We start from the raw sequence: 15453 nt of genomic DNA, 5'->3' as shown, positions 1-15453 counted from the left end.
TGCAATTCTTAAATAATTTTTTAACAAGGAGTTCCACATTTTTATTTTACTCTGGGCTCTACAAATTATGCCTATGAAGCTGTGTCATCTATACTTTGGATCTACTTCCAATTCGTTCACTTAGTAGTAGGTCACCTTGGACATTATTAAACTTCTTGAATCTCAGTTTCCCCTTTCATAAAAGGGTATGAACTGCCTATCTTAACGATGTATTCATTCATTAACATAAAGTTCTTAGCACCATCAATTTAGGTTAGATCAAAACAAAAACAAAACACAAGCAAACAAAATAAAACACCTTTCCACCGCTGTTCTTAGTGCAGAAATATATAATATTTTTTCTGTTCTTCTCACATGGAGATGTTTTCAAGGTTACAAGTCTCTCCACCCATCCCTGGGGAAAGAGGCAAATGGTGCGTGCCTCCCAGACTGAATTCCTGTAGTGAGGTAATGAGGGAATGTGTTTTCTTCCTGATTCACAATCATAAATATCAGAGTAATTTATCCACACAGGCAGGCCAATAATTTGCTTCAGAATATTTTCCTCCAACACATGTCCCGGCACATGCTTAAAACGATTTTAAATTATTTGTTTCCTTTGAGTCCCACTTTCTACAGCCTACCTGGTCTTATGGTGATGTTTCCCTGGAGAGGATTCAGTTGGAATTTCTCTTAATAAAATTCATACCGTGCTTAACTTTAATCATTTGGACCTTCTCAAAGCATATAGGTGCCAAACATCAAGTTGACACATCGAACATTGTAGGGAACAAGTGTTCTTTCTGGAAGGAGTGGGGAGTGTAGTCAGCGAGGGACTAATGGCCCAAGCAATTATCAGGACTGGCTTTGGTGGCGAGAAACCCATGCGCTCATTCTTCTAGTTTTGGAAGGAGGGTGTGGGGGGAGGAACATCCTAAATCCTGCAACACAAATCATAATTTCCATATTTTTCAGAAGTGATCTGTAATGTTTCTTTAGCACATTTTGTGCTTCTCTTTCTTCTAGCAGACTCTTATTTTTAGGAATTACAAACAGTGTTCCGGTTATCCCTGCCATAATGACGTCTTCCTTGATCCTGTGACCTCCTTGGACTGCCGATCTCTCTCTCTCTCTAATTGCCAACCGTCTTTAATAAACAGCAAACTTCCCAGACATTTCTTGAGCTCCTGCTTTGTGGCAGTGCTTAGAGTCTCTGTATTATTTGTCACTATTGTCTTCTGTATGCTGCTTCCACACTGATAAATGTTTCTTTTATTTTTTTAATTCAACAAAAGTATGTCAGTGCCTAGAATGTGACAAACCCATGAATGTAGCAGTATATGAAGTAGATGTGTCCCCTGCCCTTGTGACAGGGATCCCAGGCTAACAGTAATACAGACATTAGCTGACACAGTACGATTATGCCTTGACTGGTCAAGGAATGGTCGAGTCAATTACTTTTTTTTTCTAAGTTGAGTTGTAATGTTTGTTTTTAAAATGTCATTTTAATTTTTATCAGAATCAAACCATCTAAAAGTTTTAGAAAGCTCATAAAAACTCCCAGAAATTCCTGTCCCATCCAACTGCAGCTCTTGCTCTCTTTCCCATGCCTTGTTCTGCTCTGTAGGGGAAGCTATTATACCTTCAACAATTTCAGCTGTTTCTTCTCGCTTTTACACCCATATTTCATAAAAGTAGCCATATATTCCACCCTTTCCTTCCCTTTCCTTCCCTTCCCTTCCCTTCCCTTCCCTTCCCTTCCCTTCCCTTTCCTTCCTTCCTTCCTTCCTTCCTTCCTTCCTTCCTTCCTTCCTTCCTTCCTTCCTCACCCGAGAATATTTTTTCCAGTGCTTTTTTAGACATTGCTCTCATTCATATTTGGGTCTCTATCAGCTAGCACAGCCAATACAGAGTAACTACTATATATTTGCAGTACAAATAAATCAGTGAATAAAGTTAAGTCCAGAAAGAAGATGGTTTAGAACAAAAAATAGAGAGTATTTCTACCTCAATACTGGTGACTACATTCAAAATGCAGGGTAATATTTTAAATTTTATGTCCATTAAACAGAGGCAAAAAATGTTGGTTTTGCTATTTTTAAAAATGGGAAAGCAGTGGTGCTTTGCACACTGCAGGGACAACTGAAGGCCTTCCTTCTTTCAGAATAGTGTCTGGCTCACTGCTCTGTTTCTGGAAGCAGAGCAGGATTCTATCAGGCTGGCTCCTGAAGATCTGCCTCACTCCTTCCCACTCATAGTTCTTCACGGTGTCCCCTATACTCGAGGAGCAAGTCCCCTGCCTTGAGTTTCTAGTCCTGCTAACCTTGAGTTTCTATCCTTGCCCTGATCCCATTCTTGTCTGTCCACTGGGAAAGCTCACATTCCCCTAATCTTCTAACAGCTTCAAACTTTCAATGTCTTCCATCTTAATCCTAGGTCCTGTTCATTTCTGCCTCACTGTCCCAATTCATATCCAATTCTTTATTAATTTATGTCCTCAACCTCATGTAAGTTTTCTTTTTAAAGTATTTAAAAATGTGTGTAATATTTTGGTGGGAATTTGACATACCTCCATGCATGCAGGTATGTAATAAAGTCTACAAAGGCAAGTCCTACAGTGCCCTGGGGAAATTTATAAATTGAAGCAGCTAAACCTGAAGCACTACAATCCTCACCAGTTCATAAATATTTTCAGATCCCCTAGCCTGTGGGAAAGAGAAAAGTAAATTAAATTAAGAATTACAGTTTTTACTCTCTTCTAAGTGACAGAAACAATGCTTTTGGCAAGACTGAACAGAAGAACAGATGCTAAGCCTTGGTAAATAAATTGTTCTCTTTATTTGAATGACTCAGCACCATTGACTTCTCTAGTGATCTCTGTTAGAACAAGGCAGGCCACATAATAAAGCTCAAATAATCAACTCACAACCAAGCGGAAGTGAAACTTACCAGAATGTATTTATTTTGGACAAGAAAGACAATGAGAAAACCCAGGTATTGAATCACTAAGAAAAACGAACACATACATGAACACAACAAAAAGCCAAAGCTATTTGCATTCCTCAATGTTATCCTGTCTTGAAAAGTGGATTTTCCCGCTTTCATAGTTTTATACTATACTCCTACTAGTACATGATTACAAGCCTGTCTTTTGTAAGATTCAACACTGCTGAAACCATTCTATTCATCATTTAGTTCCATTTGTCCCTGGAGCAATTATATGAGACTACTGAAGGTCATTAATTGGACATAATGTGATAAGATCAAAGGGACACTAGTCTCACTAGATGGAAAGCTACTTGAAAGAAAACCTGAGTAGACAGCATGCCCTCCCTTAGTGTGGTACCCAAAGACCAGCTTCCTGACTATACTGGCATTACCAATATTCAATTTCTTTTCATTAAGCAGTGACACAGTGAGTATTTGGATACTGTCTATGTTACAAATGGGAATAACAAAGGAAGACCTGCTACCATGGAAACTACCTGATGGCCTTTGTGGTGAGCTTCTTGCTACTTGAATGCAAGCAAACTCCATCCAACAAAGGGCTGATCAACATTAGGCATGCAGCTTCTATGCCAGAGCACTCATTATTAACTTTAATGAATGCCTTGAACATTGCAATCCAAGGCAGCATTATTCTTGCCCAACCTCATTGTTAGATAAGCACAGGGGAACTTGCATTAAGTTATATTTTGGATTGCAAAGCAAGAGTCAATTTAAGGCCATCTCCCATTATTTGTCTCTTACAAAAACAAGCCACATAGTTTAAAGATGCATACACTTGGAAAGAAACTATTAAAAGCAAACTAAAAATCTGGATCGTTGCCTGATACATTTCAATAGATCAAACTCACTTAATTTGTATGTGTCAGATTTTTCTTCCTCTACACAGTGCTTTCCTCAAAGAAAATTCATCCAAAGATTAAGAGCATGCACAATGTTTTAAATGTAGCTATGTGTATTTTATATAGTTAGATATTCTAAAGAAGAATTTATTTGGTCAAGTTCAGGTGATATCCCTACTAACCCAATTATTGAAATCCTGATTTTCCATGATTTAATAATTTTGGGGAGTGTGCATAGCCAAAATTTTAATAGAGTTAACAAAAAGAAATAAAAATTTAGTTAATAAAATTAATATGAATGGGAGTGCATATCACTAGTGGCTTTCTTTCTGTTGAAAAAGCACTTTCATTCTCTCCAATGTCGATTAAGAAACTATGTCTAATGCTAGGTTATTTTTGAAATCCTGGCTAGTATTTTATTTTTCTCTACCCATTTCCACCCAAGTGAAAGCCTCTTGCCACTTTCCAGTTTTGTTCTAGAAGCCTTCATTCAAGAATGAAATACCAAATGTGAACAAAGAAAATGGGAGAATTAATAAGCTAATATGTCTGAAAGATTTTTAACTTTGATGGAGAGTTTATTCAGAAATACAAATAAATAGATTTTGACAAAAATTAATCACTCTAGTTCTCACTTATTTTTAAAGTTGTAAAAATGATCTCTGAGAAATCACAACCATAATTGTGCTGGGATGAAATTCAAATTATTATCCTGCCCTAGTTCTTAGCAACTTTGACCCCATGGATTCATGGTTTCCTTCCTTTTTTCTTTTCTGCCTTCCTTCCAAATTTACTGAGCCCCAGTAATACACAAGGAACTGGGAATAATATGGCGAATGTCATACTAGTTCATCCCACATGCTTATAGCCCAGTGGAGGTGCAGTGTGAGATTTCTGAGCAGTGGTGTAAATACTGTGATGAGGTGATTGGGGGAGGCATGGGAGTACGTGATGGGGCACCCTACACCAACTCGGAGTGTCAGAAATAGTTTCCTGGAGGAAGTAATAGCTGATCTGAGACTCAAGATAAGACTCCGAGTAGGGGGAGGCCTGAAAGAAAAAGGTCCATACAGAACGAACAGTGTAAGAAAGATAAAGGTAAGTTCATGGAACTATAAGTTTGTGTGAAGTTCTGGGGGAGAAGCAGAGCAAACTTCAAAACTTTGTGTGCCATGAAATTACGACCATGTAGCACAGACCTACACTAGACTGGGAAATCAGGGAAAGTTTCTTAGAAGTGATGTTTAAGGTGAAAATTCAAGGTGGTGGGGAGTTTGGTAGGTTAAGAGGTTGAGTTGGGAATAGAGTGCCAGGTGAGGGAAGAACATATGTGAGTGTTGTGAGGCAAGAAGGAGCATGGTTTGTGTGAGGATGGAGAAATCAAGTGTGACTACAGCAAGCAAGCACAGGAGTGGAGGTGTTTCAGGTAGGTAGGGATGAGATCATACAGGGCCTTTGAGGCCACCTCAGGATTGCAGTAATAAAAAGCTCTCCAGATGCTGTACTGCTTCACTCCCACTTCTCCATCAATGTGTATGCAGCAAATTAAAGTATAAAGAAGAATCAGGAATCACTGTTCTTTCCCTCAACATTGACTCAGGCATGAACAAAGGTATCTCTGTTAAGGATGATAAAAACTGTGCCTGGTGGCTCTCATTTATTCATTGACCAAGACAACTGATGTCATGGTATATGTGGAGCAAAAAGAGATCCATATGGATGATGAACTCAGAACAAGAGAGTATCTGTCATGTTATCAAATGTGGTGAGATTTCTACTGGGTGAGATGGAGAATCAGACATCACATCTTCTGCTGTGATTCCTGTTGCTTCTGAGAAACACTATGTTCTCTTTAGTGAAACTCCTCAAGACCACTTGTTACAGGTCCTGATTGACACCTTCAGTGTCCAGTTATACATACTGCTATTCTGGCCATATTGACCCTGTATGCCTCTGGTCATGTACAGCTGGGTAAAGAGGCTTGGGTTATGGTGTCACCTATACATCTATGAGGATTACACCTGTTGAATGTTATCACATTTGTGGACTCAGTTATCTAGGAGTTGGAAAATATTGTTAAAGGTTGTGAGGAAATAGATGTGAGAGCTTCACTATCATAGCCGAGAAGGAAATTGTACATGATCTTAAGGAGAAATACTGCCACCCTATCACAAATATCAATCAGGAGCTATGCTCCCTGGAGAACTGAAGTCCTAATATCTGGTGAGGCTCTCTGAAAGAGAATCTTAGATCCAGAAGCTCTTTCTAGCCTTCCTTCTTAGGCATGGAATCATGGCATTCTTGAGGATGCTTCCAGTTCAACCATAAGATGTGATGCTTATATTGGAAAGGACCTATATGCACCATCTGGTCTCATGGTATTATCAAGTATCCTGGTTTTACTGACTTTAGAACAAGGAGATGTCACAGTCTTGGAAACAACCATGATAAAAATTAAGATGATCACTACTTTGAATATAAGTATGGTGTCTAGCTACTCTCTTGACAGCCAATGTGGATTAGTAAAGGGAATAGTGTCGGTTGACTGCTGTCAATACTTTCTAATGGACTGCTGGCAGATACACTGTACAAATTACAATAGTTCACATGTAAAAGTTTATCCTGGCAGAAGTAGACATCATCCATTTGAAATACACCTTTTAAAAAAGACATCTTCTCTGATAGTCAGGCAAATAGCACTATTTCACATTGTAATGAAGCTAACTATTTTTTATAACACATTTTATAAAATTCTGTACATACTTTTGACTTAAAGTTTAATATATTTAGTTGGGCATTTTGTGTGGCAAAGGGAGACTAAAGGTATTGTTCTTACGGAAGGAACTTGGTCTGATGTGATGACTCCTTGGTTAAATGACAATTTCTTGTGAGCTGTTCACTCCTCCAGGGCTTGATCAGATCTGAATAGAGTACTAATGACAATTCCTGGACTTCTCCAGAGGCTGGCATGAATTTATGAATGAACTGTCACTCCCTTTTTATAGTTTCTTGCAGAGCTAGGAAACAGCATTAGCCTTCAGACTCCACTGTCTTTCTTATCCAATGTTTTTCCAGCAAGATGTCATGGGACTAAATTACTCACTATAATCACAAAATGATTTTATTTGTACCTGTAAATTTATGCATTGTTTTAATCTACGTAAGATTTTTATATGTAATTCTCAGCTTTTAAGGATGACTTACACATCTTGTTTTTCTACTGTCATGTGAGAATATCACAGTCTAAGATTATGTCATTGTATAAGGAAAAATAAAAGTCTACAAAAAAGAAAAAACAAACCTCAAATTGGAAAAAATGATCACGCTACTGAAGAGTTTTAAGTAGGAGGATTGATATGACCAGATTTGCATTTTAAAACAAACTATCTGGCCAAGAAGTGGAAAATGGGTAGGAGAAAGTGTAAGAAAGTTTGCTATGAAGATTTACACTTTAGGAAATGAGTAGACGAATAGCACCTGTTAAGGAGGCTAAGAAGGAGCAACCGGAGAGAGCTAGGCATCATAGAAAATGGGCAAATTGACCAACCAACCAACCATCCAACCAAACTAACCAACCAACCAAACAAACAAACAAACAAACAAACAGAAAATTGGTTAAAAGTACAAAGTTGTGGAGAGATAAAATACAGGCAACTATGATGAGGAAAGTAGCAGAATTTAAATTGTAGTGATCGGAGAATGGCAAAATATTGATGGCTCTAGGTGCACGAATCTTCTTTGGCTGCCTGTGATTTTCTCTCTTGCCCCAAGGCCATATTTTTTCTCTGCCTGCAACATTCTGATTCAGCCTCCATATAGTTAATCTTATTCACCCTTCAAGGGTCAGCTTCCATGCCACTTCCTCTGGGAAGCCTTTCATGGCCCTCTAAGTCTGAGTTAGGGAATGCTTATCTGGGCTCTCAGAATCCTGTTATTTCTCCTGTTATTATAACCTAGATAAACTCTGTGATTATTGCTTTTTTATTTCTCTTATCCTTCAATAGACTGAGGGCAGAGCTGAAGCTTTATACATCTTTTAACTCTTGCACCTAGCACAATGCCCAACACATGGTAGGGACTCAAATGATACTTATTTGAAAAAGTTAATGAACTTTGTCCTGAGTCAACATGAACTCATATCTTTCAGATTATGAGAGAATCAAAATGCTATTATTAATAAGAACCAAGCTACCCTGTTTCCCCAAAAATAAGACAGTGTCTTATATTAATTTTTGCTCCCAAAGATGTGCTAGGTCTTATTTTCAGGGGATGTCTTATTTTTCCATGAAGAAGAATACAGTACACATTTATTGTTAAATGAAAATGAAGGAAATTTATTACCTGTATACGATACGGTAGTACGGCAGTTGTCAACACAAACCAGACAAACTGTGAATCCTACAGTATCAAGAATTTACTCATTTATTCAATGACAATCATGTCATCATCTTCTGGAACATCATCATAACAATCCAATTCCTGAATTTCCTGGTGAATTTCTTGTGAATCCATTTCTTTCAGAATCAGTGGACCAAATATCTCATGTTTAGCCTAGGGGGGGGCCTTATTTTCGGGGGGTGCCTTATATTTCATTCAGAAGGAAACCTGTAAGTAGGTCTTCTTTTCAGAGGATGTCTTATTTTTGGGGAAACATGGTAGCTCCTTCTTTTACTTTGAAGATTCCTGGGGAAATGGGTCTACTTAAATGTATAAAGTCAAAGTTTAATACGCGTAGTATTTTAGGTCACATTTCTCTTCCCATTTCCAAGTTATCTCAAGCAAAAGGTCTTTTTGCTGTAAAATTCTTTTGACTCTTGGGAAACCAAATCTGGTGCAAATATTTCCTCATTTAAATTATTTATTTTCAATCAGCTTTTATTTTGTGCCTTTTAGGATCCCAGCACTGCTGGGTGCTGGGAAAGGCACTCTTTCCTCCCAGTTAGTGTAGGCTGTGGAAATCACCTGCTGAAGGTGAGAATGGGCAGGACTGGGATCACCTTAAAGATGTTCTCACAATCCCTCCCATGTCTACCAGAGCTTTTAAGTGCTCGAATACTCTCAGAGACAACTTGAAGGCTCACTCAGGAAAATGAGAAGGCTATAATTTGGCTAATAAATGGGTTTTCCTCTACTTGAAATGTTTTTATTGCCTGAATTGGATCATATCCCATATAAGATGTCTCTTTGGCAAGAAACGAATCTGTGAGATTCTTCTCACAAGTCTATCAGGTTCAGTGGGCAATTTAAATGAATTAGGCAGGTGGGAGAAAAGACAATAAAGTTGAAATTCAATATTACAGAAATTGAAGCTAGAATTATTGTAAAGACTTTATATGGCTAACAATTGAGCTAAATGGAACATAGTAGTATATATATATATATATATATATATATATATATATATATATATATATATATATATAATTGAAAAAAATGTTCCCTTTATCTCCTTGCATTTTATTTATTTTATTTTTAAAAATATATTTTATTGATTTTTTACAGAGAGGAAGGGAGAGAGATAGAGAGCTAGAAACGTCTATGAGAGAGGAACATTGACCAGCTGCCTCTTGCACACCCCCCACTGGGGATGTGTCCGCAACCAAGATACATGCCCCTGACTGGAATCGAACCTGGGACCATTCAGTCCGCAGACCGACACTCTACCACTGAGCCAAACCGGTTTCGGCTATCTCATTGTATTTTAAACTCACACACTGTCACAATTAAGCATTTTATCTTCAGAACATTTTCTGTGACATTTTGATTGAGGTGATGTCTAAAGAAAAAATATTTATATTAACCCTTATAAAACTATAGACAAGGAAGCTCTCTTTATTTTTCTTTAAGATTATTTCAATTGTTTATCATTCTCTTGCTCTAGATAGTGAGGGGAGGGAATTTGGGTATCAAACTTTGGAAAAAAAATTAACTAAATAACCATATAAAACAACTGTCTTTATTTTTTAACTCACTACATGGAAACCAATGGGGATTATAGTATTGTACCACAGAGAGGCTGAGCCAAGTCTCAAGAATCAGGGAAAGGAAGGTCTCCTTGAAAAAGAAATATGTAAACTGAGACCTGAAGGATTAGTAAGATTTGGATTACTAATTGTGGGAGACATAACTGGGTTAGAAGAGTTGTGTGGTGGAGAAGACGAAAGCTTTGAATTGGAAGGAATGTATTGCACTTGACAATCAGAGAGAAGGTCACTGTGGCTGGAGCTAGAGAGGTTGGAAGGCTCAGGTAATGCAGGGTCTTATAATCCAGGTTCAGGAATATTGGACTTTATTCCTAGAAGCAATGAGAATTCATCCATACTCTCTGAGCAAGGGGATGACATGATCACAGGTGTTTTTTAAAAAGTCACACAAGGTCCTATGAATAGGGGTGGTTGTGGGGAAATGCCAGTTCTATTCAGTGTTTCAGGAGACAGATAACTGAAGCTCAAACCATGGTGTTGGCAGTGGAGAGGGAGCAAAGTGTAAGAATTCTAAAGTACTTTAAAGATATAAAAGCTAGAAATGAGGAAAGATTGTCGGTAGGTCTAAGAGAGATGAGAAGAGGATGTCTCATATAATAGATTTCTGGCATGAACAGTTGGGTGGTTGGCAATGCCAAGGGATACAATTTGAGGGTGTGATTGGGAAAGGAGGTGCTGCATGAATTTGTTTTGCAGTTGCTAAGTGTGTGAGTCTTGTGAATAGATACTGGGAGAGAGCTCTGAGCTATATAGATCTGGGATGGTGGTGGTTGCAATTGCAGAGTGAATGGATTCACCTAGGGACAGTAGGTAGTAAAAGAAGAGAACCTAGGACCTAGGTTAAGAGGATAGATCTCAAGTTAAGTATTCTTACCACAAAAAAATTAAAAAATTTAAAAAAAGGAAGACGACCTAGAGCTGAGCTCCATAAAGTTCCAACACAGAGGTTTGGATAGAGTGGGAGGAACCATTAAGTGATTTGGAGACAGATCAATTTTGAAAAATGGGAGGAAAACATGGAGATTGTTATATCATGTAACTTGGAAGAGAGAGATTCAGGAAGGGGAATGTTTCAGTATGGAAACTACTGAAATGTCCATTGAGAAAAGGTCTACAAAGCATTCAAGGAATTTAGCAAAACAGAAGTCACTCATGACATCAGCAAAAGTTTTCTAAAATAATGAAGCATAAACTATATTGGAGCGGTTTATATGGATAACATTAACATGGTACCCACTTTGTGATAAGTACTGTTTTTTACATATACTGAAGATTAATATTATTTTAGTCATTGCCACTGAGGGTGTGAGTTCAATGGGCTCCGGGATATGAGAGAAAGTTCTGGTATCCCTCACTTTGTCAACATTCACTATCTAAATCTAGAAGAAGAACAGATTCAGAGAGAGAGGAAGACTTGTGAGATGAAGAGAAAGCTAGAATCAGAGCAAAGCAGAGAGCCAGCCTGGCCAGCAGCCTGCAAGGTATAGGTTCAACTCGCACATACCGGAATTGGGAGGGAGATCTATTTATTTTATATCTAGCATGTGATAAGAGGAATGCTTTCTTCCATTTTGGCACGAGGTTCTGGAATGTCCAGTCACAACCCTGGTATGCTATTAAGAGATTTCATATCCTGAACTTCTGCTGGTTCATCAGCTCTGAGATAGTCTGAAAGGGAGCAAAAACCAGCATCTTTTTTTTTTTTTATAACAATTAAAATCTTTGGATTTATATAAGGTGACATGATATGTGGGACATTGTTTAGGTCTTGGCATAACTATGAATACCTAGGGCAGAACACCAAAGAAAAGTCTGTTTGGAAAACTTTCTCAGAATATATCTGAGGGAATTCGCTAGTTAATGCAAATACATGTCTAAACAAGTACTGGTTTGCTTAAGGAGTACACAGCACTGGCAAGCCTCACTTGGCATGAAGAGCGTGAGTAATGCTTCATTTTAATGAGGGATCTTGGGGGTCTATAATGAAGACGATGTGGTATTTCCCACATGTCTCCTTGAAACTCGGACAGATTTTACCTCTAGTGGAAGAAAAACCATCAGAAAGTATGTAGTTCCTGCAACCTCTGGGGCTTTACAAGATTCAGATAATTTAACGGCATATAAGTGAATTCGTGGAAATATATCCAGTGTTCCCAGAGTAAAAAAATTCCCTTCCCATAGGTAAGCAAATGTGAGGGCAAAATAATAAGAACGTGTTTTTGGGAGGGAAGAGCAAAGGGCATTTGAGGCTTAAATGCTATAGGCACTCCCAGGTATGTTGTGAACACTGCCGTATCCTTGAATAATTGTGTAGCTTCCCCACATGGCTCTTCTAAAAGGTAAGAGCCATTTGACTACCAAGTTCATATGTGTAAAGCACATGAATTTTTAAGATGTAATTTCACAGTCATATTTGACCCATGGGCCCTGATTATCTGGAGCTTTCCTGTCAGAGAAAATGAATACGTGAGGTTTTAGGTGGAAAAAGAAAATCTAGACAGTGACTAGGAAAACAAATGGTCCCCAGTCCCCTCACAAATGGTCTTTGACTAGTCCATGAATTGGCAGATGGAATGAACATTACTGCACGTTTGCTCTGAGGTCAGCAGTCTGGATGTCCCCTTAGAGCTGGTCATAGAGTGTGACTTCCTAGAAGCAAATTCCCTTTCTGTTCAGATCTGGGACATTATGTGAGCATTCATGCAAGGACCTGGGCTGACCTTCATTCTATATTTCTGGGCTGGCTGGAGCCAAATGCTCCATGGATACTGGGCCGTCCAAAGCCCTCCAGGAGCTTGATGGGATTAAGTACAGTTGGGGAGGGGGTGCTGGAGGAAGGTTCTTCAGTCCTTCAGGCTTAAAGGAGGGGACAGTGACCTATAATTGAGGGCAAAAGAATCCTGTGAGATAGAAATGCTGGTGGGAGAGACCTCTGCTGTGTAAGCTAATATATCAAAGAGAACTTGGAATTATAAAGAGAAATAAGAAATTTTCTATCTCAAGATAAATAATTTTGAAACATAAAAACATGGTAAAAACTGCAATTAATGTGTAATAAACTCATCAGGCAAAAACTCTTATCAGATAAATTTGGAATCTCCCACTTGGGACTTATTCATGCCCAATAGACAAATTAAAGATTTACCCCAATCAAAAAAAACAAACCCACTAAATGCATTCTATATGTAAGAACTAATTTGGAATAGGTTTTAAACTGACTCATGTTTATTTTCACTTGTTTCCTATGAAGTTTAAAGTCATTTCTCTAAGAGGTCATTTCTCCCGTCCTTATTTGCATTTGCTACAACTGCCCCATTCCCCAACAAAAGCAACAACAAAAAATCCCAAGCAAAAAAAGCCCTTAAGCAATAAAATTGGTGTCCAAGAACAACATTTAGTTTGAAAAAGAGTTAAAAAATGTAGCCTTGGAAGAACCACTGCTTACATGGGATTGTTCAACAAATTCCTGTTGTGTGAGGTTTGGCATATACTTTCTAAAAATATAAGCATCTGGGGAAATGAGACAAAGCCCAGGTCTTGGACCAAATGAGGCACGCAGTATGAATCTGTTAGTGATTATATCCATAATGAAATATGTGCCCAAATTTAGCAGTGCAAAATCTAATACAGTACGAAAGCCCAGCAGGCACTGTCCTTACCATAATATATAGCCAAGAGAGAAGGTACATATGGTAGTGAGTCCGCTGCTCCTGCTGGGATACCCATGGTGTGATGTCCTCATCTCGATCAATATAAAGGGCAAAACTGTAGTGTGCTGAAAAAGAATAGAGACCTCATTCAGATTCTCATCATCGCCCATCTGTAGGGGTCTTGCCTTGTCTCCAGTCGGAGAATGGATAGGGTAAATCCCTAGCGAAAGCAACACTTCAGAGAACAGCATGTGAACACAAAAACACAGAAAGCACCAATTGCTCCATTGGTGGTTTGCTTTTGTATCTTAATTTTTGAAATTTTACTTATGCATTTTATAAAAAAAATTCTATAACACAGAAAGACATATACCGTATTTTCCGGCATATAAGATGACACTGTGTTCTAGTAAAAAGCCTGCTCAGATTGGTCAGAATCAGAGAGGCGGTCTATTAAAAAAAAGAACTGGTGTTGCCTCGGAAGTGGGGGGTAGTCTTATACAGCGAATATAGGCCTAAACCTATGTTTTAACTGTAAAATTAGGGAGGTCATCTTATACGCAGGAAAATACGGTAGGATAAAAATTAGAACATAAGAAAGGAATAAAAATAACCAGTGTTAATATTTGGATATATGTCTCTCCCCTCCTTCTTATACATAGTTAAGATCATACTGTGCATTTATTTTATTTTAAACTGTAGCATGAGAATTTCTGATATGCTATTCTAAAAATCCTTCTGAGAATATCAACCCTGACCATAGCTGTTTAAAATTTCACCTTATAGATGTAGCAACATTTATTTAACCAATTCTTGTTTTTGGACAGTAAGTAGTAAAAGATTTTCAATTTTTCACTTGTAAAAATATAGTAAATATCTTTGTAAAAGTCTTTGTATGGATGTCTGAATGTTAAATTATTTTCTGTTAGTCAAAGGACATAAAAATTTTAAGGATGTTGATACATGATGCCAAATTATGTGTATACCAGGATTAAGTTATGAATACTGCCAAATTAGCTTTCAAAAATAAGGTACCATTTTGCACTAGCAGTCCATGGATTTAGATATGATGTTTGAAGGCAGACACTAAAGAATCTGGGCGGAACATTACCACTTATTTTTTGGATCCAGTGGCTACTCTGTATGCTCAGTTCAGGGAGCCAGGTTGAGGATGAAATTTATCTCCTCCGCATGGTAGGAAGAAAGGGAAGTGTTGTTGGTATTGAAATTTGGTGGACAAATATAAGGGACAAACTACTTCTTAGGTAAAACTAAGTTCAGGATATAGATTTACCTTCTAACATTGTAGAGTTTCCCAAGAGTAAGAAGATGACAGAACTAAGAACTGAACCATCAGCAAGTCTGAATTCTATTTAGTACCCTCTTAACAGCTATGAAAGCTTCTTTGTTCTAGAAGCTCTTGCTTTATTGTTTGCATATTCAAGGAAAGGGCATCTTTTGAAATCCTAAGTATTATATTAGGATTTATATTTATAATATTTGCGATATTATAGCAAAATGAAACCAGGTTGTAGGTAGGCCTTGTCAGGAAAAGACATAGCGGGGATATCAAGGTAAACCTTTTTGGAGCTACTTTTTATATTCATAGGAAAAAATAGAACAACAAGATTTTGTAAGAAATATTAAGACTGGTGCTTGGCTGGTGTGGCTCAGTTGTTGAGTGTTGACCTATGAACCAGAAGGCCATGGTTCTATTTCCAGTCAGGTCAGGGTACATGGCCAGGTTGCAGGCCTGATCCCCAGTAGGGGGCATGCAGGAGACAGCCAATCAATGATTCTCATCATTGGTGTTTCTATCTCTCTCTTCCTCTGCCTTCCTCTCTCAAGTCAATAAACAAAAGAAATACAAAGACTTGAAATTCTTTGTCTTAACCATTCTTCTCTAGATAACTGTTATAACTGTTCTGACTGCCAATAGATTAGTAATTAGAGTATGGGATTCCCAGGATGTTAGGTGGGTGATTCCACAGT

At 38.0% G+C, this 15453-nt stretch overlaps 1 protein-coding gene across 10 annotated transcripts in view; it reads right to left on the bottom strand.

Moving 5' to 3' along the window:
* The window catches only part of AIG1 (androgen induced 1), a 166011-nt gene that overhangs the window by 13831 nt on the left and 136727 nt on the right, over positions 1 to 15453 (bottom strand). For 6 of the 10 annotated variants that reach the window (XM_036414794.2, XM_045572821.1, XM_036414789.2 and 3 more), the window contains one exon: positions 13471 to 13586. The exons of the other annotated variants lie outside the window; for them this stretch is intronic. In XM_036414794.2, coding sequence (XP_036270687.1) covers positions 13471 to 13586 — 116 coding nt within the window. The remainder of the gene's footprint in view (positions 1 to 13470; positions 13587 to 15453) is intronic. 10 annotated transcript variants of the gene reach the window in all.

This window comes from Pipistrellus kuhlii, unplaced genomic scaffold (assembly GCF_014108245.1).
Source record: "Pipistrellus kuhlii isolate mPipKuh1 unplaced genomic scaffold, mPipKuh1.p scaffold_m20_p_5, whole genome shotgun sequence".
Lineage (NCBI taxonomy): Eukaryota > Metazoa > Chordata > Mammalia > Chiroptera > Vespertilionidae > Pipistrellus > Pipistrellus kuhlii.
This window is presented reverse-complemented; position numbering and strand designations above follow the sequence as displayed.